Source organism: Heliangelus exortis, chromosome 2, assembly GCF_036169615.1.
Source record: "Heliangelus exortis chromosome 2, bHelExo1.hap1, whole genome shotgun sequence".
NCBI lineage: Eukaryota > Metazoa > Chordata > Aves > Apodiformes > Trochilidae > Heliangelus > Heliangelus exortis.
This window is the reverse complement of record NC_092423.1, coordinates 37,443,987-37,470,818: the sequence shown is the minus strand read 5'-3', so window position 1 is coordinate 37,470,818 and position 26,832 is coordinate 37,443,987. Positions and strand designations below refer to the sequence as shown.

The 26,832-nt window shown below is 37.7% G+C and overlaps 1 protein-coding gene across 2 annotated transcripts in view; it reads right to left on the bottom strand.

The window, feature by feature from the left end:
• ANKRD28 (ankyrin repeat domain 28) overlaps positions 1–26,832 on the bottom strand; it is a 118,740-nt gene that overhangs the window by 72,202 nt on the left and 19,706 nt on the right. The window contains exons 1-2 of one of the 2 annotated variants that reach the window (XM_071735562.1): positions 3,584–3,934; positions 2,421–2,504 (exon numbers count right to left, since the gene is read on the bottom strand). In XM_071735562.1, coding sequence (XP_071591663.1) covers positions 2,421–2,504; positions 3,584–3,700 — 201 coding nt within the window. In that variant the 5' untranslated portion in view covers positions 3,701–3,934. Of the gene's footprint in view, positions 1–2,420; positions 2,505–3,583; positions 3,935–26,832 lie in introns of those variants that run through there. The other variant, XM_071735563.1, reaches the window with a different exon arrangement.

Below are 26,832 nucleotides of genomic sequence, written 5' to 3'. Positions count from 1 at the left end.
AATAGCAGGAAAAAAAAAACACTCGCATTTCATCAAGACACTAAATATTTTCCTAGATGAACATCACTATCACAACAAAGTCCTACAACAGATCTATCTTCAGTTCACTTCTGGGCAAAATAAATTTGCAGAACTCTGCTACGTCTCCAGTTACAGCTCAGGGGAAGGGAGGAAGGAAGGAATCTCAACTATTAGAACATAAAATGCAAAATAATTAGTTGCTCTTCAGACGAGGGAAAAAAGACTCTGCAGAAGCATTGGAGGGAATGACTCTGGAATTCAAACAACTGTACTGAAGTACTTGGATACCAAAATGGAAAAAAAATATACACTTGTCTCATACAATCCACAACGGTCAAAACAGTTTATCATGATCCCTCTCTTTATTAGGAGATACATATAACCACTTCACTTTTTCCCTACTCTTCACACTATTTTATAACATATAACTAAGGGAACAACTTTGGAACTGGACTATTTAAGAATATATTATCTCCAGTCAAGTACACACAGCAAACAAACAAACAAAAAAAAAACCCAAGGAAAAGAACAAAACACATACACACACACACACACATACAAATCATCTAGCAGGCAGTTTACTTCATTTCTGCCAGACAGTGGGAGAATTTATGTGCTCATTTAGTCCCAATAAAGAATGTTTTAAGGGATTTATGTGAAGGTAATATTAAATGCTGCAGCAAGACTAGGGCTTATGCTTAAGAAGGTGCCTGTGAAAAACCAGCATATTTCTTCTGGATGGATTTTAAATATACCTTGGGTGATACTACCCTAAGATGCACACACATTGTGTTAAAGGTAGTGGAATAAAAATAAAAATAAATAATAAAAAAAAAAGATGTGAAATATAAACCTCCCCATATCCTTAATATTGTACTTCCAATATTTTTCGTTACTGTATCTGCCTGGTAGTCTGGTAACCCTCTTCAAAGACATCAAACCCTTACATGCTTTTCCTATTTAAGCACTTCTGCTGACTTTGTATTTATGGGAACTGCTTGCCAGGACTTGGGATGGAACAGAAAACAAAACCAAACCACTACCACGTACATACTGAAATCTAGCAGAGGCTTTTATAATACAAAATTAAAAAAAAAATTAAAAAGCAGAAAGATACTAACTTCCCTTTGTAGGCACTATAGACATGAATGGCAAATCTGACTTACAATCAGGAATATAAATGAGACAATACAGACTAATCAGCTTTTAAAAATAAAAATGGCAATGTAACCAGCATGTCAATATGAAGGGACTGGGAGGATACACAACTAATGTTCTCATAACTAAACTGAAAGCCTTCCAATATTATATAATCCAACCTACAATCTTGCTTAACAACATGCAAAACTACTGAAAAAGAAGAGGAAAAAAAAAAGTTCAATCTTGTCAAAAGTTTAGATTTAACAGCAAGTTTACTTAGGCAGGGTTCTACTGAATCTCTTCAAGAGAGTGGAAGGGCTGCCTTACACTTCAGCTGGCCTTGACTGGCTAGAAATACTGCAGAATGCTTCTAGATGTCAAAATACACATACCTAACTAAGTATTTGCTTCTGGTTTACATCTTTCAAGAAGAAAGTCCAAACAATTCTGATGGACTTACACTTGCCACTATGTAGCACCTATATGTTAATCTTTGCTTTTTAGCATCATTCTTGTTCTGATGCATTTGGAGGAGAAATAGAGAAATACATTCTCACAGTATTAGTACCTAAGTGGTGTATGTCAGTCTGCTTTAACAACCAAAACAATTTCTAATCAATGTGATGAGTTTATGCTGTATTATCTTAGTGTCAAACACGCATATCAGAATTTTAATAGAAAGCAACTACAGTAACTGCATGCTGAATTTCATCCAGTAGAAAAAACTCAATTTCAGTTCACTATAATTAACTCTGCAGTGTCCGAGTTCACAGCACCATAAATAGTACATGTAAACAAGATTTCTCATTTTTACATAATATAATCATTAGGCTTCCCTTTTTAAAATCTACTGGACCCATCTACTGGAACTGCAGACTATTTTCCTATAATTGTCTAATGTATACTATATGCTGTATATGATTTTTAAAATGCAAGTATATATAGCATCACATTTAACAGTCTAACTTTTTAGAAAGTCTGATGCAACTGTACAAAAAAAAATTTCCATTATTCAAGCACTGCTGAACTTATATTTGAAAGGAATACTGAATGAGATCTTTACTATCAACACAAATCTACAAAGCTCAACTCCTCCTTCCCACTATTAAATGCATGTATAAGCTTTACTTCACCTATTACATGAAAGCATTAAAATTTACAGCTCACAAACTAGTGAAGTTTTATAGAGATTACTGTAGCAGTAAACTGTAACAAAATAAAATTACGATGTATTCAAAACTACTGATGTTTGCTTTTACCTGAAAATTAACATCTTCTTTCTTAAATATCAGTGCTCGAACTTCATCAGGATCTCCATTAAATATAGCTTGAACCAATGGTGGCTGAAATGAAGAAAAATCACATCTTAGAATATAATTCCTTTTTAGTTTTTTAACACATAACACGAGCAAGATGATGACAACATAAAACATCCCAGACAGTAAAATAAAGAAACCAGTGACAGTATTTAGAACTGAAGAAATTCCAAGTTTTAAAAACCTCAAATGCACACTTGTACTGTAAGTCAATCAAGTATTAGGAAAAATAAGAGGGGAGGTGAGAGTTGGGGAGGGAGCAGAGGACTGGCTTATAACAGCTGAAAAGAGAACTCTTCATCCTGAAATCAGGTCTGTTGTTACATGCTACAAATTCTATGCCATATAAGCAAACAAACACCTTTTACATTAGCAAGTGACTGAAGTTACCAAAAGATTTTCACCTGTTCAGAGTGGGAAAGCAAAGTTTATCAGAAAAGCACGGTAACAAATTCACACTCACACACATCTATTGCTAAATATAGCAAGATTTCTTAGTAAGAAAAGCTGCTGACATATGCTAGCAAGTCAGTAACTTGACAAAATAAAATAATTTAAAGCAATAAAAGCACAGTCGCCAGTGTTGATCATTTCCAGAAAGTTGTAACTTGAATCTAACAGTTACACCTAGCTTATGACTTATGCTATTTTCTATTTTAGCTTAGAATTGCTCTTGCTTCATGTACAATGTATACTATCAGTTCTCAAAATAAACACATCATATTTTTGCAATACAGTGATTACATCAGTTTCTAAAGTAGTACTGCACAAATGTACCATTGAGGACTGAGGGGTTGAGTGGGGAAAAGCATTTACTTCAAATCCAGTTTACCAAGCCCTCTAGAAATCCTCTGCTTGTATACGAGAGCTGAGATCTGTTAAGTGTTCACCATAAATAAAAGTAACATAAAGAAAAAGAGCCCTTGCAAATACTAATTCTACAACTAAGTTTCAGGTTTTTTCCCCTCTTTAGTACTGGCAGTTTTTACCACAAACCTTGCCTTCTTGCAACATTATGCATATTCATGTTAATCTTAGGAAATTTACTATTAGTACTTGCAGCAGTATTATAAGCAGGAAATATGCTGACAAACAGCATGCCTTACCAGCACATTTCCAGGGGGTGGTGGACGTAAATATATATTTTCCTGAGGTAATTTGGAAATAAATGTGGGACAATCATCTTCCTCCTCCTCCAAAACAACAATACAGACTCGACTCATTCGATCCGTTTGAGGAAGCAAAAGCAAACAAAAAATGCCAGCAGCTGTATTTTTGGAACCAGACCACAGGTATCACAATGGGGACCATAGAGGAAATCCTTTCACCTGTTCCACACACCCTCACAATCGTGTGAGCGCCACCGCTGGTGTATTAGCATTTAAAAAAAGGACATTCCAGTCCCCTCTTAGGCTTCATTCTTCAGATGTCAGCACCCTGAGACACTCAAGATAATGCTGAAAACAGCCGCTCTTTTAAAAAATAAAATTTCCCCTGGGCATCGAAACCACAATAATGAAACTGTGAAAGAGCTGATAAAAATATCCCAAGATCCAGTTCCATCCAAACAACACTCTCTGTGGCACACAGCTGTCCTTTCACAAGCAAATTTGTCTTTGCTACTGTCACAACTTCCACGTCGTCCTTCTAACCCCACAGTGAAATCATTGTTGCAGAAGATAGGACACCGTCCTACCCAGGACTGAAGAAGGAACAATTGCCCCACGAGAGACGGCCGGAGCTATACCCACTCCTGCAAGGTCAGTTTTAAATCAACCCTTCCAGGCTTTCTGGTGACTGAAAATAAACGCGACTTCGGATCATCCCGTCATTCTACGGCTTCCTTTCTCAATGTCAAAAACACTCCGGCCAGAAAAAAAGCATCTCGTTTCCAGCAGTTATTCAGGACCTGCTTAGAGGAAAATAACTCTTCCCTATCCAAAAAAAAAGAAAAAAAAAAAAAAAAAAAAAAAAAAAAAAAAAAAATTTGAAGAAAAAAAAACCCTGCAATGTACAGCACGGCTGCAGTACATTTACACGCGATGAGTCAGAGCACAGGGACAATGAACTCCTTGAATAATATTGCCGGCTGAATCCGGCCTCCCCAAAAGGCAGCAAGGCAGACAGCGTTATCCTCTCAGGGACACAGGCAATGCAGAGAGTTCATTTTTTCATCACGGGCAGTAGCTGTGGCTTCTCTCCATCAGGGAAGGCGTTAGGCAGAAATACCGGGGAGGAAGAATGCTTCCAGCAAAACAAGCTCGCTACCGCACACAAAAAAGCTCAAATTACTGCCTCAGACCTCTTCTGCAAAAGCAGTTCATCACTCAAGTGTTTCTTTTGATCACCGCCTGAATGCAGTTCCCATGATAGTCTTCATTCAGATTGAGGGGAAGAGGAAAGAAGCGGAAAAAAAAATAGAAAAAAAATTTAAAAAAAATAAAAATCAGACTCCGTACATCTTCTCTGAGCCAACTTCTTTATCCAAACATCTGTCACTGTGCCAACCTGATTCTCCTCTTCAGCTGGAGCTTCTGCTTATCAGGTTTTTTGCCGTGACGAATTAAGTGACACAATCAGCAGACAGCCTCGCAAATTCAGAAAAACAGCCAGGCAGTCCCAGCCCGTCATTAAAGGCGGAATGAGCGGAGCACAGACCCCCGGCACGGCAGCAGCGTTCCCACTTCCCACCGAGCGGCGGGAGGGTGAGCAGCGACTGCAGCCTGGCAGGATGAAATGCAGAGTAATGCTCACATGTCACACTTACCAAGACAGCCCCGCCACTGCTCCCATGCAACTTCCTCTGGCACGCAAAAATATATTTTAAAAAGAAAAAAAAAACCAACCCCAACCACCACTTTTTTTTTTTTTTTTTTTTTTTTTCCTGGGGGGGCAGCAGTCCTGCAGCTACGCCTATGCCAGTTCTGTGAGTAAGGCAGATGAAAATGTAAAAATCAAGTAACTGAAGAAAGAGCGATTTTTAATATTTTCCACTGAAAGCCGCAAAGAAATCTGGTGTATTGGCTCTGCTGACTAACAACAACTTAGGCAGTAAACAATTCCAGCATTTTAAGTGCTTTCATATGGCACTGGTCAGAGCAGCAGAACAGTCCCTTCCTTAACTCTTTTAAGACAAGGAAGTTCCCACATAAATACTCCAAAATTTAAATGAAAATAAATTTCCTCTTGAAGTGATCAATTGACTATTAAAAGGCCAGCTATTAATGACCAAAGCCATGTTTTTTTGCAATTAGGATAGACACCCTCAGCTTGAAAAAAACACCTGCACTGTCATTTAACTATAATAATATTAAAATAGCATTCCTATCACTATACAACACAATAAAAATATATAAAGCCCTACAACTTGCTGAATATATATTTCAGCTTGAATCTGCCTGAATCGTGCTGGCTTGTGGGTGTATTATGTAAAAAGCTTCTGTCAAATTTGCTGGATAAGCTTCAGTGTTAGAGCAACAGAGGGAGGGGTTTTGTCCTCCAGTGGCTGGTAGGATCAGGATTTGTCAATGGTGAACAAGTTCCTAGCCCTTAGAGAAAGCATGTGAACTCAGGCTTTACGTAGGAATCCAGACAGAGAAGAGAGAAAGACAGGTTTAAGTGGTGTATTAAATGGTCTGGATATTAACAGACATATTGGATTCCCAACCTTTGGGGACCACAGGCAGGAAAAACATCACCAGTGCTTTGAAATAGTGTCTATGGCAGCTACACTGCATCATAATAAATTGCTCAGCATGCACCTACAGAAAGTTTGCAGGTGAAGGATTTTATACATGCAGCCTCAGCCTGAGGCTCATAAGCCCAGGACTGCTGGCCTGGCAGAATACAGCACCAGTTTCAGACTCACCATGAAATTTCAGATTTAAATTTCTCAAGTAAATTTCTCATTTACAGCATGTGACCAACAAGCATTTTTATAATTATATTCTGTTCATACGGGTCCAGTTGTTTTGCAGTTTCGTACTTTTGGTCTTAATTATGAAAAAGCAATGGCTTGTACACTACACTGCTTTGTTCTAGCATTTCAACCATTTATTGAAAACAAGCAACACAGACTCAGATGAACACACATGAGAAATGTGTTCTTCTTGGTCACTGCAAAACCTGTTTAAATAAAAACATGGACAGCCTCAAGGCTCATCTACTGCAACACTCTACTGACTACTAAGGAATGCAGCAACCACAACCTAGAATATATTATGCTTTCTGTTTGTGAAAGATGCCCTACAGAATAGACATTGTAGCTTTCTCGAGTAACTAAATAATCCATTTTTAAAAATTTAAAAATTAATTAAAAAGTACTTCTAGTGTAGTTGCAAGTACACTGACAAAATGCATACTTGGATTTAATACTATAAACACACACACTTGTTACGTAAGAGTTTTCTAGCTAAGCCTGTGTGTTTAGTTTAAATAAAGGTTTTTTTAGTGTCAGTACATTTACATAGCAAGCAGATGCTAAGGGTTCTTTGGAATTACCAACTGGACAGGTTGCTAGGTAAAGATAATGCTCAGTTTAGTTCAAATAATCTGAAAATGGTCAATTTATTACCTTTGAAATTCATGTTCTAAATAGTTGCCTTAAAATAATATAGGACTCCATACTCAGTTGTGAAAATTCAGTAGAGTTAAGAATATTTAAACCTACTCTTATAATTCTAGAAATCTTACATATAATTTATTTCCAAAAGCAAGTTAACATATCTTGTATAACACTGTATTTTTTTGAATGGTGCCATTACTATGGTCCAAGAGTTAAAAGCCAGTAATACATCAAGGCTGCATTAGAATGAGAACCAATGAGTCAATATTCTATTGATCTTTATAGCAATCTGAACTGTGTAAGTAAGCAGACAAAAAAACCTACTCACGCTAGGAATGTGTGTGTCTGTGTGTGTGTGTGTGTGCAGTTACTTACATAATCAAAGGACAACCCAGTTTTAGAAACATTTAATTTTTGCTTACAATGAACTAGCACTCTGAGGCTATTTAAAAGACCAATCTTTCCCCCTCCCACCCCCTTCAACTGGAAGTGCTGCCTTTAACTCAATGCAAACACCATCTCTAAACATCTCCTCTTTCAGCTCCAGAAAAACTATCAAACATATCCTACACTGTGCAAAATACAAGTTTCTGATGCTACCAAACAGCTATTCTGACAGTCAGAAGCTGAAGTTCACAATTCTACTGAAAGAAACCAAACTAAGGTTTCAGGTTTTCAGCACATTATCTAGACCAGTAAATTTCAGTGCAGGACAAGAGGTAACAGTAACAGAAAATGAAAGCAGAGTAAATTCAAGATGAATAACTTAAGCCTCCTCTCCCCAGTTGAATTTAGGAATCATAATGGATCTTTGTTAAGGTCTGAAGAAAGAACAATGCATCTCTTGAAAAACCTTTTCAATTTATCTTATTAAAGCTTAACATACTGAAGGCACCACGTCATCAGAATCCATTTTTTTCCAAATACGATTTCCAAATGTCCAGTAAGACAGCTTATAAAATGAGTACTAGGAAAGGAGTTGAAAATGGCCTAACGTGAAGAGAGAATGCCACATCTGGGGTGGCCTGTCTGATTATCTCCACAATACCCAATTGTTAGCAAAGTATAATCTCTGTATTTAACTCTAAAATTCTAAGGGGTGCAACAGAGAGAGAATAAAAAGAATTTTCTAGTGGAAAATGGTGAGGATATTATTTTTTTATGCCAAAAAAAGCTTTCGTGTTGACTTGACAGCTTTTTTGCAAATGAAAAAGTGTTTTCAAACTACACTTGCCTTTACCTAAACCATATTCCAAGAATCTTTCACGAGTGGACATAAAAAGAATGTATTACAAGAATGCAACCTCAAGGTTAAAACATGGGTGACAGCAGCCATGTCTACACCAGACAGAAAAAACATGAACTCTGAATCAGCTAAAAATAGCAACCTTTTCTAAAGATTTACCCTTTCCTGTAGAAACTGATGAGCAGAAGGCTGTAGCAGCACTGCTGATAACACCAAAAACCTCACTGAAGCACACTCAGTATCAACAAACCTACCCAAATAAATATTTCTCTCATGCCCGTCAGCATTTACCAAGTCTTATTTGGGCTGAGATTAATCCAAATGGTTTCATTTAGTATTTTGTATAATTCAGGGCCCAGAAAAGAAAGTGTTCTGTTCTGTTCTAGTAAAAATAAAAAAGAATTAGTGCCAAGTATGTCTTATGAACTATTTTTTTAAACAACATGTATCAGCTCCACAAGGCAAATATATGCATTTTTTCAGAAGACAAATATTGCTTACAATACCTACAGCTGTAAGTACATAGGCATGTCCCAGCATAAGCAGATTTTTATATAATTTAGCTAGAATATTTACTAAAGTGTTGCCCACATGTAGATGGAGATGAGTGTTCAGCATCACCGTGAATATAAACTACAACACTTCTAGAAGACTTGTGAGTCACTCATCTGAACTCCTCCGCTGTTTCCTCCCCGCTCCTGAGGGAATGAGGTGGAGTCAGGAAAGAAAATGATTTAAGGCAACATGAAATTACTACCTTTCTTCCCAATTTTCTCAGATTATTCCACAGCATGTGCACAGCTGGGATGCAGGGGGAAAAAAAAAATAGTTCTAATCTCAGGACTCCACGTTTCTGCTTCCAAGAACATGCAAGATAGCTCTGCTTGCACCTCCCAGATATCACAGGCAGTTCTCAAGTTTTTTTCTCATCTAAGTGCGTAGCCCCTATTAATCTACTGAACTGTTTTATGTAGTCAAGTATTTTATTTGAATTAAGACTTTGCAATTAATAAAATCCAGTAACTGAACTGACATCTCAACAAAAACTGAGAACCAAGTATGACAAAGAAGAAAAATAACCCAGCACTCATTCTAACTTTTCATTATTGGAGAAGAATACAAAAGATAATAATGTAAAATGTCTGTTTATGATTGAGATATAAATGCAATTTGCACACTTAATCAAACTGTAACTTCTTAAAATACTTTAAAAAAATCATCTGATCAAAAAGCATTAAAATACCTTTTAAGAGTCTACTAGGCATTTTTCTGTTTAAGACTTCTTGTACATTTTCTGGAATGTAGCAATCAGAAAACCAAAACATCACAAGAAACAAACCAAAACAAACAAAAACCAAACCAAAAAACAAAGCCACAAACAAACTGAGCACAGACATTCTTTAAAAACAGAAAAGCAAATGCAAGATCTAGTTCTCTTCGAAGAAAGTGGAAATCTGAAGGAACAGCATCTTCTATCACAATTTTCTAGCTGGGATGTCACCCATGACACTTCCTTTTTTATTAAGGCCAGATTTAACTTCACTGGCAATTTTCTTTTGGGGCTCCTTTAGTATACAACTGTGTAATCAAAACTGACAATCCAGACTTAGCAAATGGTAGTAGAAAGTCCTCTGGTCTGACTCCAGCTTGTCAAGGTAGTTTATATTTAAAAAGTGTACGTGCTCTGGCTGTGGGCTCCTACTGATTCATCAGCTTCATCTAACAGCAGCCACCTCCCTGCCTTCTGACTGAAAGGGAAGGCAACCATTACATCCAACAACTTTCCTAAATAAAACCAGGCGTCTGATGGTGGAATTGTCAGTTTATAAAATAAAGCAGAAGTCAAACCACCTTGTTTTCTAGGGAAGAAAGACCACAGGATGAGACATCTATCCACACGTTACTGATATATAAGATAATTCTGCATGCACAGAGATATATAAATAGATGTAGAGAAACCACTTAAGGTAGCATGTTCTGGGTTTTGGACAAGAGATGGGATGGCTTTGAAGCAACTTTTGTTTTTGGAAGAAGGTAAGTGACAGAAGGCTTCTGTTGGAAAATGGAGAAGATACCTCAAAATATCAGCTCAGTCAAAGGGAGAAAGCAAAACACTTCAGCATTTGTTGAACCCACACAATCCCACAATTATTAGCTGCAGACTTAAAAGGTTTTTGCAAGTATGACAGCTTTTAAAAAAGCTTTATATAATATGAAAAGCAAGGCTCACAGATTGCTTATAGGCAATATTTCTGGCCTCCATACTGCCTTCCATCTGAGATCATTTTTTGTTTTCTGGCCCTGAAAAATCACACCAGTTAAAATAATAACCACAGTATCCGTTCAGGAATAATTACTAAAGGCAGCAATCTCAGCTGTGCATGTGAGCTCTAAAAGCAGAGTTGACAGAAACAAAAATCAAAGGCTGTGTCTCAGTAGCCCCTGTTTGCTCTTTCACATGTCAATTTTCCTTTCTCAGGACTACCCAGCCAGTTGCTGGGAGGTGAGACTGGGCAGGAACGCAGTAGCAGAGTTAAAATAAGAACCCAGAGACACTGAAAGTCATCAACCCCCTGTCACAGCTGGCACTGACAGCCTGATGCTTCAGGAAGCAATGCTATGACATCTTCCCAAGGAGAAGAAACAGATAAAGGTAGTTTGGCTGCAGCAAATTAATGTCTGCAGAATTGCCAACCTTGGTTTTACATCATCTATCACATTGCCTTGAAAGTGTTTGTATCAATAGTACACACACTCTTCTAAATTAACTACAACATGATCCTACTAAATTGTGTTAGGGCAGCTGGTAAAACAACTAAGAGAATTCCCTTTGGGCATGCGGGCACATGCATACACTGAGAAGAATTAGTACATCTCTTTTGATCTATTTTTCTACTGATCCATATTCATGCTCTAAAGATGAGCACAGGAAATGCTGATTATATTTATTTCCCCTCTGAAAATGTCTTCCTGCAATGCTGCTTCTGCATAGGAAACAAAATCAATCTCGTTATTTATTTTAAAAAAATCCTAACCCATATCACAGAAGGTCAATATAACATTGTCTTCTTTTCACCATACAATGGCCCTACTTTTCCCTCTTCAAATACAGTGTGTGGTCTGGGCTTTAAAGACAGATGCTGTAAGGCACAAGATCACCACAGGCCCCTCAGAGACTGCACTCTTGAATATCAGTAGATCTCCTTGGGGCTTTCTAAAGCATGGCATAGCTGGATTAACAGCTTGCTCTTGCTCAGATGCACTGAAACCAACTCCCTATGCCTGTATCCCATGGAAAAGAAGCAATTCTCAGCTACCAGCTGCTTAATAAAAATACCAAAACAAAACAAACAGCCTCAGAATGATCTTTCACTGTTACGTGAAAAAAAGAACAAGTTCCAACTTCTCTGGACTTGGATGTGGATTTTTTATTTGTTTTTTACCAATCTGCTTTTACTTCAGCAGACAATCAGGAACACATCACATTTGGCCTGTAGGGCCAGTCAGCTTTTCAACTGAGGCTTTTTTAGCTACTTGGGCTTCTTTAGCTATAAGGGCTACAGGGCAATAACTTTATCCTCACTTTCCTTTGCTTTTTAACTTTCTTTTGTTGAAGGCTGGAAACCCCCTTAAAGGAAAGGCAGCAGAATGCAATGTGCCCAGATTCAGCACTGGACAGTGCTGGTGCCAAGACTGAGAATGAGGAAATTCTAATTCTGGAGCCAAGAAACCTGGAATAAAGTTTATCGTTTCCTCATTAAGACTCTGCTGGAATGCCATAGTGCCAAGCTTCTGAAGAAGCAAATGTTAGGTCGATTTTTACACCTAAGTGCTGTTCTGCTCCCTATGACAAATGACCAATCTGATTCTACAACAAGGTGCACTCCAAATGAAGGCATGTGTAGTCACTGCAGCACATTTCATGATGACAGACAAATCAGTTACCCTGTTACAAGTCACATCAAGGTTATTCCACCCAATATCGTCCTTTAATTTAACACAGGTGTGCCTTTCTCCTCTTTTTTACCTTCTGTTTTCCCTATAAAATTAATTAGCTATTTTTTTTTTAAGCACCAGTTCGTGTTCCAAGTTATGTAGAAAGAAAAGAGACCTGAATTTGTCTAGGAGCATATGACACTATGGAAGACACATGGGTTCATAAAACCAGTTTTTATTTTTGCAGCTAAGAACAGTAGCAAGTAGCCATATAAAAATATAGCAGAATTTCCTAGTGTTCTGCAAGACCTCCTACAAACTTGAAAAGTTCATTCTTAGACTAAATTTTTAACCCATAACCCTTACAAAATTTAGGCAGAAAAGTCAAGTCAGTTATTCCAGTCAGTAGAGGGCTTTCACAGTTTTATGTCACCAGCCACATGAATCACTGTGGGTAAGTTGCCATGGGTACAAATTATTTGCTTTTATATGTTTCTCTGAAATTCCTATGGAATTCCCACATGACCAAAAACCAGCAGTGGTTGGGAGTGCTCCCCCAGCATTTAGGAACATGAGTCAGAAATGCACACTGCTTCTGCCTAGACTATTATCTGGGAAACACTAAAAATGTGATTCATACCATTTTGAACCACGGAACAGAGGAAACAAACATCACATTCTACTATTTAGAACCTTCAGTGATGACTCACAGCAGCTTAGGACATTTCCAGAATGGGCTGCTTTTCCCAAGTAACAAATTGCTTTTGACTACTGAAGAAAAAAAGCTGTTAACTGTTCAAAACAATAAACAAGGAGAACCCGTTTTCAACAGAACCATTCAACTATCCAAGCAAGAATAAAACAGCACAGAAAATAAAAGAAGCTGAACGGATCATACCTCTGTAGGCCAAGGTCAGAAAGGCCACTGACTCCAAAGTGATAATTATGCCTATTTAAGTTCAATTTTAGCCGTATTTGCAAAAATCAGCTTTGAAAATTTGCTACAGCAAGTCCATTGCCTGTCTGGTTCCAGCCCTATTAGTGGTGTTTTATCTTAACTTATGTTTTGCTTGGACTCACACAGTTGTGTGATTTTAGCAGTCACTACTAACAAAACATTAATCCAGTCACAGGGGCAAGAAGATTTAACCACTTAAGAGTGAGGATTAACAAACAGCCTGTGAAAAGCTAAGAACAGCGCACAGCAATGCATCCGAAGAAGTGTTATACAGCACTCATTGGACTTCTGTGATTCAGTGGTCATGAGAAGAAACAAGGGTTGGACTGAAGAGAAAAAAATCTAAGAGGAACTTTGTAACACAGACTGCTTTGCCCCCACTACCAGAAAAGCAGCAGGAAGAGGACACTTTGCATGGAAGCAATTCCTGTCCAGCACTTGCCAAGTCTGGCCATCTTAAGGAAGGAAAGTGAAATCAGCTTTGAATGTCAGTCTGCTATTCACTTAACAGCATAACATTCTGATAAATAAAAGAAGAAACATTATCAAGAGGAAACAATGTATTTAAAATGACAGAGAGAGAAAGAGAGAGAGAGAAATAGAATGTTTTTTCATAAGACCACATGATTTCTACCATTCAGAACACAGTTATTTGATATTCTTCACCAACAACAAACAAATCACAAAAATTGACTCCTTCAAAAGACGTATTCTCCATTTTTGTCACTAATGAACCTTTTCTAATAGAAAGTTTTGCAAGTCAGTAATACTGGGGGGAGGAAGATGCTGAAATACAAAATGTTTCCAAAATTCTCAACCTTCAGGAAGAAAAAAGTAAAAATTCTTGCTTTTAGAAGTTTCTGTTCAGATTCCCTACCCTTTAGCCACGTGATGGTACAGTCTGCCTACAACCTCTGGGTCCTCCTCCCTGTCCCACCCAGGACTCCCCGGTCCTGTTTGGAGGGGGATAGGTTGATGCAGGCAGCTTTTTTTTTTTCCAGGATGGGGTTTGGGAAGGGAAAGTACTGAATACACTGACTAATTTTCTTTACAAGATTTTCTGTTGTAAGAGTTGAAACAAATTCATAAATATTTAAACAGTGTAATAATAAAGTACACGTTCCTACTAGTGCAATGCTTTTACTACAGTTTTGGTTAGATATGAAGAGGCTGCAACCACAGAAGCCTCCATTCAGCTGGCTTGCTCACATGTGGGATTTTGTTTCCAGGGACTCAAAATACTATATGAAAGTGAGCAAAATTAATTCTAGTTGCTATGGATACTACTGTTTTTATGTATTTTATCTCTTTTCAGTATGTAAACATTCAGCATCACTGTATATGAATTATTTAGAGTCTCTTTAAAATAGTGTGGTCTCTTTACAATATTAAGATGTGGTGTCTGATTGAGCCTAAATTTCCTAGAAGTTTTTAGGAAACCCTTTTACCTCCTTCATGTCCAAGAAAGAGCTGCTTTCTGGCAACTGGGAACACTCTGGAAAACACAGCTGGATAAAAACCACATATTCACACACACATAAGCACACTACTACGTGATGAGAGAACTCATCTGAATATTCCGCAGCTGCCAAGATGGATGGCTTTTCCCAAAACTGAGCAAAGGGAAATACTCCAACAGCCAAGAATCTTACCCAGCTGCTTCAAACCTTGCCAAGGGTCTTCCCCTCCATGCCCAGTTGGGAGGTTGCTCCCAGGAGGGCTCTTAAAAATCTCTTTAGGATAGGAGCATGTAAGCAATGTTTATTTTTAGAAGTTACTTTTCCTATCAATTTTTCAGTTCTGTCATTTTAAACATTAAACAATGCTTTCCTTGAAAAGCTGGACAGTCTGTTAGTGAATTGAATTTCACAAAATACTACAAAGAACACTAATACATTTAGAACACTAACCAAACTGCTACCAGCCTGGAAATCTGATTGGGTTTTATTTCTTTGAGGTGTCGGGTGGTTGTGTTTTGTTTTGTTTTTTTTAAATTACATTGAAGGAAGTGGATGAGTCTGATTTTAACTGCTGGTCAGAGGAGAGACTTTACTCCTCCCTTCCCCACACTCTCCTTGTACATTCACATCCCTTTCCTGAGCCAGCACAGGCACTTGTGTGATCTGCCCCTATTTATTTTTTTGCTGTTGAATTATTTGAGCCAGCTCATCATGGGCTGACGAATGACACAGGCACAGTGAGAGCTCAAATTGCTCACTGCAAGAGCAAGTGATCCAGCTGCTTTTCAAAACCACACTCACAAGCTGAGCTCCCTTCATCAGCAATGTATCAGAACTACATTCCTTGCATTTTTCTTAAAATCTCACAACAGCCCTCCTGACACCTAAACTTTTCCAAAGTCAGACACTATTACAAACAAGTGTATCACTCATTAAATTCTTTCCAGTTGCACAAAAACTTATTTCTGTGAAGAACTCAAGTTTTTCTCCCAGGCATCAGTAGACAATTCACTCCTATATAAGTCTCTTCAAGAAAAAGAAAATATTTTTTAACATGGAAATTTCAGAGATTATCTTAATCAAACTGATTCTATAGTACTAACAGTATTTATAAAGCAGATGGCAGTAAGAACAGGCTACAGAGTTTTAGGACCTGATCTTCAAAAATGTACATAGAATCAATGGTGCATGTGAACAATTTATGTATTACCATACAACCACAAGAAGGAAGTTACAGCTTTACACAATCATCCATATCTGACTTAAAAGTTAAAACTTAGGGTCTGGTTTTGTTTTGTGGATTTTTTTTTCCTTAGGAAAGAACAAAGTCACTATTATTTGGGGGTTTACTTCTTCCAAAATCTTCCTAACACAGGCTTCAATCAGTTGTTCAACTAAGGTGACACCTAGAGGTGAACTTGGGAATTAAATTTTGGCATTTTTAAAAGCCAGAGAAATGTTTCATAAAGGAGTACTTAAAGAATCGGATACATAATACATGTGACCAGTGCATTACTTAATACATCAAGAAAATCAACTTCTTTATATCCTTGCCTCTAAAAATCCAGGTTTAGGTTTTCAGGATCTACAAATAACCAAATCCCATTCAGCAAACACACAGGTGTGAAAAGGGAAATTATCTGCATAAGTTTTTGCAAAAAAATGAGGCCACAGAACCAACTGTTTTCTAGCACTTTTTGGCAAAGTAACTTATTTTATAAAAGTGTTATGAAAAACAGAGACCATGTTTCTATAACATATAAATATACTGAGTTTTATAAATGCTAGGAACACATTTAGTATCAAAAAGTCAAGAATATGGTTTAAAACACTCCTGTTTGCTTATTGCTAGTGAAATAAGCTGTGCAAAGTCTTCCCCAGAAAGCCAACCTACACAAAATATATGAACACTACTGAACTCAAATTGTTTTATAAACTACACTAAAATCTAGAAACCCATCAGCACACTTACACATCCTGTTTAAAAATCACCATACACATTCTTATGAAAATACATACTTTAAGTCATACAGAAATAATATTTTTTGAGTCTTCACTTGGCTGTTGCCTTCTCTTCTGCAAATTATTTCAGGCCCTAGGAAATAAAGGCAACCGACTATTTTTCCAGAAGGAAGTGTTGATCTCCCAGGTTTCTTCTTGGATGCACACTGACACCTCCTGGACACTCAAAAAAATTTTAAGGTCTTCTCTCTAAGTTCTGTTTTTCTATTTGCTTTTATAACTCCAATGACTTTCTTTTTCATTTTAAAATGCCATCTTGTCCTCTTTAGAAATGTCGAGGACATTATTCATTCTATTGCTAATTTTCTTTTAACATGAACTACTTAGCGTTCATTTTGGATGAGCAGTGGGGAGTCACCCCCAAACACAGGACTGTGGAACACAGAACAACAGTATTACCTCTTTCCTCTCCAAATTGAGAAAGCTACTACAGACCCTGCAACTCCTTGCAGAACAGAGAGACCAGGAACAAAAATAAGACAATGTCATATGTAGAATGAGACTGGGAGTGATCTTCCCCATATGACAGAAGAAACCTCTGAACAATTTTCTGGGGCTACACAGAAGCCTTTTTTTATCGTTGAAGTTAATGAAAACTTTCATAGTTACAACACGTGATAACCTAAGCATGTTAATAAAATTCACCATTTCCAGTTCAATTTATGGCAAAGCAGCAATAAGCTTTACTTAGCACCACTTGACTATAGAAAACAAAGGTAAAAGGCAAGGCTCCTAGATTATCATTCTGGAGTAGAAGTGTGCTGCCTTTTTCCCAACAGGATGCCTAACATATACTAAATAAAAAAACCTCTGCCACTTCTTTCTTGATAGGGACAGAAGAACAAAAAAAGATACCCCAAAACCTATGTGCCAAGGAAAAAGTCTGTAAAACTCTGTGTAAAGAGTCAAGTGACACATCAGACATCTCATGGCTGATAAATTGACAAACTACTTCCTGCTAAACAAAATCCTCAACATTGAAAAAAATATGAGAGTAATATAAATTTAATATTATATATAGGGAAATATTATATAAATATTATATAAATATAATAGGCCAATAATGCTTAATTGCTATGGTATTAACAGAACTGTAGAGTTAAATAAGACTGTAGAGCTAATTTAATTAACAATATCCACAAAATACTAATACACATAGGGAAAAAATATTAATTCTTTCGAAAAATTTATCTTTACCTAAATATGCAGGGCAAAACCTCTTAAACAATAGTTAGTTCTTGAAAATTAAAAGAAGCTCCATTAAGTCATTTCTTTAAGAGATGCTACTTCAGATTTCTTCATCTTGTAAGAAAGAACACTTCATTTTGTTTGCTAAAGTATTTATTGCATTCCTGTAGACAATACTTGAACATTTTGGCAAAATCTGTCAGGCTTTGTGGGGTTTTTTTGTTTTGGTTTGTTTTTTTAAATAAAACTACTAAAAACAAATTTTAAAAAGGCATTACCTCATCTCTTTCCCATGCCTAAGGGAAAAGGAAAATATTATCTTTATTTAATACCAGCTTTATTTTACATTTCTTTTGAAGTGTAATTCCTGTAGCATTAAACCAAGCCCAGAAGGACGAAAAGATTCACTTTTCATCCCAGAGAAACACTCCATCAACTCCTTGTCCCTCTGGGCTCCTGGCTTTGACAGAGATGGAACAAGCAAACTGCCAGTCAGCAGATTTTCCCAGCACATTTCCTCAAACTCCAGCCAAAAAGCAGCAGCTGGCAAATTCCATTCGTCATGGAAGAAAGTTTATTTTTCAGTCATTACTATCAGCTTCTGGTCAACAAAAAGAAAAATATCACACCTATTCTTATTTATAAAGCCTTAAAATTAGGTCACCTTGAAGTACACACTTCAAAAAGAACTGGCTGTAACACTAAAACTTAAGTTTATTTTGCTCTGCACATACGTGTAATTAAAGAGCTGCCAGCAGCATCTGCAGAAATGGCAACCCTTGCAAGCTGCCCTAAGTAGCTGACTTTGTAACTCAGCCAAACTTCAGACTCAGGTTTTCTGCATCACATGCCAGAATCAGTAATAGAGCTCGGGAGAGAGGAGAGAAAGAGAAATATGATCTTAAAAGACCCCAAAATACTAAAATATTAGGAGAAAAGATACATTTAATCTTTATCAGTTCAAGCTACGCTTAACAGTAATTTAAGTTATAGCACTATACTGTCTTGTAGCTGGTACACAACGTTTTAAAAGGTCAAAGAAATGTGCACCATTCTGGTACCCAGAGGTTTCTGTCTTACAGTTTTGTTATTATTGGGTTGTCAAAATCAGGCCAAATTTCCTTGAGTTTTAACTTTTCTCTGTATGATACAAATGCTTTCAGATACTTTGTAGCTGCTTGGCAACCCACTTTTCTGAATAATTTACCTAAAAAGAACAATTTCCAGCCATAAACAATTCACATTATCTATAAAAAGTGGACTCGTAAACCCTATCCAAAAATTACTCATTCTTCAGCAAGGGCAGTTTTTGGAAATATTTTATCTAGCACTGTATTTCTAAATGAGACTGTGCATCACTTCTGTATTTGCACAAGGACAGGGTGCATCTGCAACCATGGCTTGCTGTTTCCTACCTAAACCACTATTAACCATTATCTTTAGAGTTGCTTCATCCCCAGATGAAAAACAGAAGGGGAAGAGGGGAGAAAAGTGGGAAGAGGGGGAAACCAACACTTCTCACCACCATCTCTAAGTCAAGACAATCTCCCCTATTAGTTTAGTTTGCTTTGCACTTCAGTTGTTTCAGTTTGATTCCTGTCCAGAACAGTTCAGGTGAGGAAAAAAAACCCAAACAACAAAACCAAAGCAACAAACATACAAAATGGAAAAGGTCAGATGAGGGGACATGAAGCTTGAGCTTGTGCTCCAACTTGAGCCAGGTTATGGGAGATAACTATACCACAAATCAGCTTGGCTTCCAGATTCCTTGCACAGGAGGTTAAGGAACAGAGAGAAGCTGCAGCTCTTCAAAACTCTAAAAACACAACTGGTATAGTACAGAACTCACCTGATTATTGTATGTACCTAAGAAGGTTTAACAGGATGAGTGAAGCCACAAAATCCACGTGACTATATAAGGGAAAGAAAGCAATGGAACTCCTCGGGCAAAATGAGAGAAAGTTCTTCGGAGCACTTCAACAATGCAAAGAGCAGTTTTACTACTGGAACAGCTTTCTGTTTCCCTGTGAGGACTAACTTAAAGCATAACCCTCAGAAAGGCACAAAGTGTCTCAAAAATTAAGCAGGCCCCTACTGGATTTCACAGCAGAGTATGAAATTAGGATGTAAAAGTCGACTCCACAGACTGATGGGAGCTGGCAGAGGTTTCACAACATTGAGCATGATCTCTAAGGGATGGCTATTTTTAATGTAATTACACTTCTGTATCAATAAACAGAAGCATCTTTGGGGTTAGAGGTTTTTTGCTGGTTCTGGTTTTTATGGGGGTTTTGGTTGGTTTGTTTGAAGATCAGTATATCTTTGTGTGGGTTTAAATATTGGATTCAAGAAGTAAAAAAACCCAATCATTCAAGCTGGCTTTCACCTGGATATTGACTCAACTGCATGTTAGGAACTTCACCAACATTCAAGTATTGGTCAATCTTACCCATACTTGGCAATCAGTTTACCTTGATCCGTAGCAGTGAAAAGAACTTGCACAGCTTCTCAGTGAAAATGAAGGTTTACTGGGGGTGTGGGTAGGTGGAAATAGGTGAATGAGTTTACACCTTGCAACAGCTCCTCTGTTTAGATATCAGACCATCTATCAGACTATGAACTTCATGAACCCAAAGTTCTATCAAAACTGTCCCAAACCTTTGTTACTGCTCCCAGAAACAGGTCCTTTCAAACAGAAATAGTATAAACAATGCGTCTTATTATTTGCAGTATGCATTACTGCTCTTGGTTTATATACCATGGTCCCCACCGTGGAGGTATGAGGAATGGGTTAAGATCCTGCGGAGTGAGAACACACTCCAATTTTCTACCTTGGTGGTAGCAACACAGAAATAATCATGGAGGTGCTGCTTCTTTCAGGGTAGAAGTCTCCTTCAGTACATCAGCAGTACAACTTAAAAAAAAAAAATTCAAAAATCAGGACTGATGAACACACAGCATGTTGATCAAAACTGGCTTTTTCAAGTTTCACTCAGCAGTAAGATTAGTGTCTGAAGTGATGAATACTAACTTCTCAGCTAAATTTACCTTTGAAGTCCAGCATCAAAAGCACCACCACTTTCAAAAATCAAGACTAGTCTATATATAGCCAGTCCTTCCTCAATAAACAGACATGGAAAAGATGACACATCTCATCTAAGCTCTTATGACTTCTTTCACTCTGCCAGATTTATGCATCCTTCCCTCTGTAAGAGATTCAGCTCTCTTAGAGGAAACAACAACTAGCATAACAAAGAAATATTTAGTACTCAACAGAAAGGAGATGGTTCTTCAGCTGAGACCTATACAAAAAAACTTCCTAGCAAACTTATGCAAGTCAGTATAAATTCACAGCCATTACAGAAGTAATATGCAAGCAAACTCTAATGTAGACTTTTGTCAACAGTGACTTCTTTGTTCAGAAAATCTGTAGGTACCATACTAGCAATACTAACATAGGACAATCTCCCTTAGGGAAGGGCCACTGATACTGTTTGTAATTTCAGAACCACTTTTAAGTGTAAACAAAAAATCTTCATCTATTTTCCCATGCTAGAAAGAAAAAAAGAAGTATCTGAATGTCCTGGTTTGGGCCAGGATAGAGTAGATTTTCTGTTTTTTAATTTTGCTTTCAGCTATGTCTCTCAAAAGCAGCTGCACTTGCTGAAATTAACAGCAAGTTCCTTGGTCAGTGTCTGCTTCTAGGACTGGTAATGCTCCATGTTTATAGCTATGGCTGGAGAACCAAGTGTGCAGAACCAAGGCCACTGCTCAGTTCTGAGGAACATCTTATGCTCTGGAAAGAGAAAAGGAGTGAAGAGATCACACCTGCAACCCTCCTTTAGGGAGGAGTAGACAAGATAAATGACCAAACAGAGTATTCCATCCTATACATGTCATAACCAATATAAATTTGAAGGATCAGGAGGGTCAAACACATTCATGGTCACCTTTCTCCAAACATCCATGTCACAAAAACTGCACAGAGAATACTAACTCAAGTTACCGAGTGTACTGGGTTTGGCTGGGGTAGATTTAATTTTCTCCACAGCAGCTTGTGTGGTGCCATGCTTTCAATTTGTGATGAGAACAGTGTGGATGACAGGGATGTTCCAGCTTTTCCTGGACAATGTTTGCACAGCATTGAGGCCTTCCCTGCTTCTCACACTGCCCCACCACCAAATAAGCTGGTGACACAAAAGAAGTTGGAGAGGATAGAGCCAAGACAGCTGACCCCCCCCGACAAAAGGGATATCCCAGACCATGCCACATTGAACTTAAGAGATAAAAGTTGGGGAAAGGAGGAGGAAGAGGCAATTTTGGGAGTGGTGGTGTTTACTTCCCCAAGTAACCACTACGTATAACTGAGATAGGCAAACACCTGCCTGCCAATGGGAAGTAGTAAATTAATTCCTTGTTTTACTCTGTTTGAGTCCAGGCTTTTGCTTTACCTATTAAATTGTCTTTATCTCAACCTACAAGCTTTCTCATTTTTTAAACCATCTGATTTTCTCCCCAGTCCTGCTGGGTGGGGGTGAGTGAGCAGCTGCATGAGGCTGAGCTGCCTGCAGCTGTTGAACCAAGATAGAAAATGGCAGAGTTAAGGTACCATTCAACCCTGACATATTTACCTTAAGCAGAATAAAGACTCCGCTTAACTACATGTTTCTACTACTTTGTGAGTTAGGAACATAAAGTAAGTATTTTTCAATTAAGTACATCCACGAATCCAGGTCCTGATGATCTATGAACAGTTTGCGTATTTCCTATAGATCATTTCTGTACAGGGGACCAGCAAAACTTATGTTAAACAACCCATGACGGATTTAATCAAATTCACTGCTCGCATTTATTACAATAAATAAATACAATATGAAACAAACACCACACAATATTTAATAAAATTATACAGAAATTTCTTACCATGAAAAATGCCCTGTGACCAGGTGCAGTAGGATTTATGCAGCATGAGAAAGACTAGTGATGGAACTGAAATGGCCACAGGCAAAATTATGTCCCAATGTACATGAAAAAAATACAGAACTGAAATCCTCTTTCACTAGGATTAATTATAATCCAGTAGATCACAATGTGGATATATTTTACAGGAATGACTACTGCCACTTTAGAAGTTAATTTTTTAAGCATAATAAATTGTTGCTATTGTTTATTGAGGCAAAAGAAGCTGTAACTTGGCATACTGACATGCTGGTACATATGCTTGAGACAGAACTGGTAGAGCACTCAGCATGAGATTCCCTGTGTCAGAGTGGAAATGTCTGGAAATTTCAACATATTTGTATAAACAGTAATAATCTTTACTGCTACTGGGCTTTACTGATTGATTTCTTTTTTGTGGACCAAAATAAAGGAACCCATTTATTTATTTTGAATTTTGTGTGTGCTGAAGGAAACAAACCTCAAAACATTTAGCTTTCATAGTTAAGGGGGGGCTTAAAACGGAATTAAACTGGAAGTTAGCAGCTGCGGCAAGGAGGTATAGAATCTTCCAAAATAACTATCATTACAACATTGTTTAGATGAGTCTTAATAATAAATTATTTATTCAGGCAAAAACACAATCCTCAGTCACCTTTTCAGACTAAGGAGAGTAGCACACAACATACTCAGCCCCAATTATAGCCAAGGACAAAGAGGGACTACACCACTGTACTTACAGGTCCCCAGTGCTTTCTTTGTACTGCCACTGATGTTGCCTTAGTGTCCCATAAACTGACCTAGAGAGCTCAACTATCAGAACACTAAAACTGTTTTTTGCAAATTCAGCCCCCGAAGCAGCCTACTGTAGGATAAGCTGAACATCAGTGCAAGAAGACAGTCAGGAAGCTCCCACAGGAGGGATATGGAGGGAGACCACTTTTTCCAACAAAGACTTGATATAACTATCTTTTTAAACTGCTCTTAAAGTAGCTTTGCTAATCTGTGCAGATGCATCATGACCAGTGGTCTCATCTACAGTTCAGACTTTTATTCCTAAATAGTGCTGTACCTATGTAAGTAAGTGCTGTCTTACTTTCTCTATGTCCTTGAAAATAAATCACTGCTTAGCAGTTTTTATAGAGCTCAAGTCTGTAAGAATCTGATGATAAACAATATAACATAATCAATGGTACCTAACCAAAGTCAACACATCATCTTTCCTGTAATTTCTGCACATGTATCCCCATCATTCCTGACCACCACACAATGCTCAGCAGAAGGCAGACAGCACACCTGGGATGTGAGGTCACCCTCAGCGACCCATGGCCACCCCCACTCCACCTGTAACACCCTTCCCTTACCCACACCAACATCCTTCACCTTACCAATCCATTTTTCCTTACAGTAGCACAAAGAAGTAGATACCAGAAAGCAGATGGCACTGGTACAGACTCAACAGCAAAACTGACTGAAAAAGATGGAGATATGATAGTTTTTTTTTTAATTCACCTAAACAGATTTGCATGGAGATGTGTACTTGTTGAATGGCTGACCAGATGTGCCAGCATCTTGGCCTGCTTGTAGCTACAAGGTTGTACTTCAAGCTGCTGGGGTTCATTTTCAGCACACCCCAGCATTCAGGCTTTTCTCTTTAGTGATGAAAATAAGTCTGGGCTTAAGACACCTATTTGTAGAAAGGATGTGGAAGAAATTTTCAGTCTCCTGGTGATGTAATTACCCTTATGAGGAAAGGCTGAGGGAGCTGGGTCTCTTTAATTTGGAGAAAAGGAGACTGAGGGGTGACCTCATCAATGTTTTCAAATATGTAAGGGGTGAGTGTCAGGGAGATGGAGTTAGGCTTTTCTCAGTGGTGACCAGTGATAGGACAAGGGATAATGGGTGTAAATTGGAGCATAGGAGGTTCAAGTTGAATATCCGAAAAAAATTTTTTACTGTAAGGGTGACGGAGCCCTGGAACAGGCTGCCCAGGGGGGTTGTGGAGTCTCCTTCACTGGAGACATTCAAAACCCGCCTGGACACGTTCCTAGGCGATGTACTCTAGGGGGCCCTGCTCTGGCAGGGGGGGTTGGACTAGATGATCTTTCGAGGTCCCTTCCAACCCCTAGGATTCTATGATTCTCTGAATAACTATGATGTTACCTTGAGTATTGGTCAGAGTATTAGCTTAATGTAATGATTGGCTTTGTAAGCTTGTTCATTAAAAGATATCCTGAAAAGAAATACTTAACAGGATTCAAACTTTGTTTCTACAATACTCTGCATATTTACAAACCTGACAAATCCTGTTTTCTGATCTGAGCATTTTTATAATCAGTCTTAATGTTTGGAATTGTGCTTACATGATAGTTTCAAATAAAAAAATCCCCACTGTACTCCAGAACTTTCTCAAATTACTATTTCAAACCACTGGCAGAAATCTAGACTCTCTAAACTGAACAGCAGAGAAATGAAAAAATATTTTGTTTTGATGATTCTTCTGTCCTATAGATTTCAGCAATGTTACTTCAAATAGTAATCTGGATTATTATATGCAAATGTAGGTAAAGCAGAAAGTAATCTAACTTTTTCAGAAAAAGAAAGCTCATGACTGGTGGAAATAAATCTAATAATAATAAAAAAAATAGCGGCAATATCAAGCTTTGTCACTTGGTGGCAGCACACCATAGAAAAACACCACTTGAGAAAGAACAAAAAATTCCTCATCAGCACACACACTTTTTACATCTCTCTCGTACACGTACCAGAATTCCTGGAAGGCTCTAGTTACTTCGCAAAATTAAGAAAGGCACCTAAATTTATACGACTACTGACTTCACACTCGAGGCAACATTAAAGGCACAAAACTAAGAATCTACTTCAGTCCTTATCACTGATGTTTATACATTTACCTATCTCCACCAAAACTGCCAAATATGTGCTAAATAGGATTCCCAAGCAAGTGCAAGCGTGTGCAAGCAAACAGAAGGAACACTTGAAAGGCTGTCATCCCACCAGTGCTAAAGGTTCATTCAAACAGAACTGAACAGGCCAGTCTGATTCACATACATCATCAATTTGAATTTTGCCTGCTGCTGTCAGAAAAAAAAACCTGCCTACCCATCAGCAAACCCATTCCAGTAATTGAAACTTCTCCTACCAGAATTTCTTCCACCATCCGAAACTGTTTCCAGCATTAAACATGAAAGTCAGCACCACATGCAGTAAATACCTAAGAGTGGTACTGCAGTCAGTGACAAAGAATTGAAACTGATAGTCTTACACATTTCAATAATTGACATTAAGAAAAGGTTAGATAGCAGATTAAATAATTTAACAAAGACATCCAATAAATGTTTGAAACTACTACTACTGAAGCATGAAGGAGGCATAAGGAGAACAGTGATCTGCTGGTGTCCTTCTTCTCTTATTAATGTTGTAGCCAAGGCTCACTTACCACACGGGTAACACAGAACAGCTGTTTTTTCTTTCAAATTGATGTTGTACACAGGCACATAGAAAGACATACAAACTACTGTGCTTTATTTCTGTAATCACATGATAAACTGCTTTATTCTGCTCTGTTTGTTCTCTACATGCAAAACTTACCTATGGCTAATAAACTGCCATATGGTATCACATCATTACCATCCGAAGTTGCCATTACAGGTTTTTTTTTCAATATATTAAATCTTGTATCATTTCAAGACTTCAAGCAATCATATAATCATAATGATTCCATGCAAAAGTAGCTAGTAAAGTCTTTATAGCACAGTATTATTTTTGGTACCATATATAAGCTGATACTATTCAAATACTTGTCCTCTGAAACAATGACTTAAAGTTTGGGACAGCAGACTACTCCTATTTAAGCTTTAAGGAGACTGAGTCACCAGTTTAGCCCAACCATTAGGAAATACATTCCATATGAATCACAGAAGCACAACTTTAATTAAATTCATTTTATATTTTAAAATATCAAAGGAGAAAAGCTTTCCCTCCTTTCTCTCTACCTCATCAAATTGCTTACCGTTGTCTAGTAT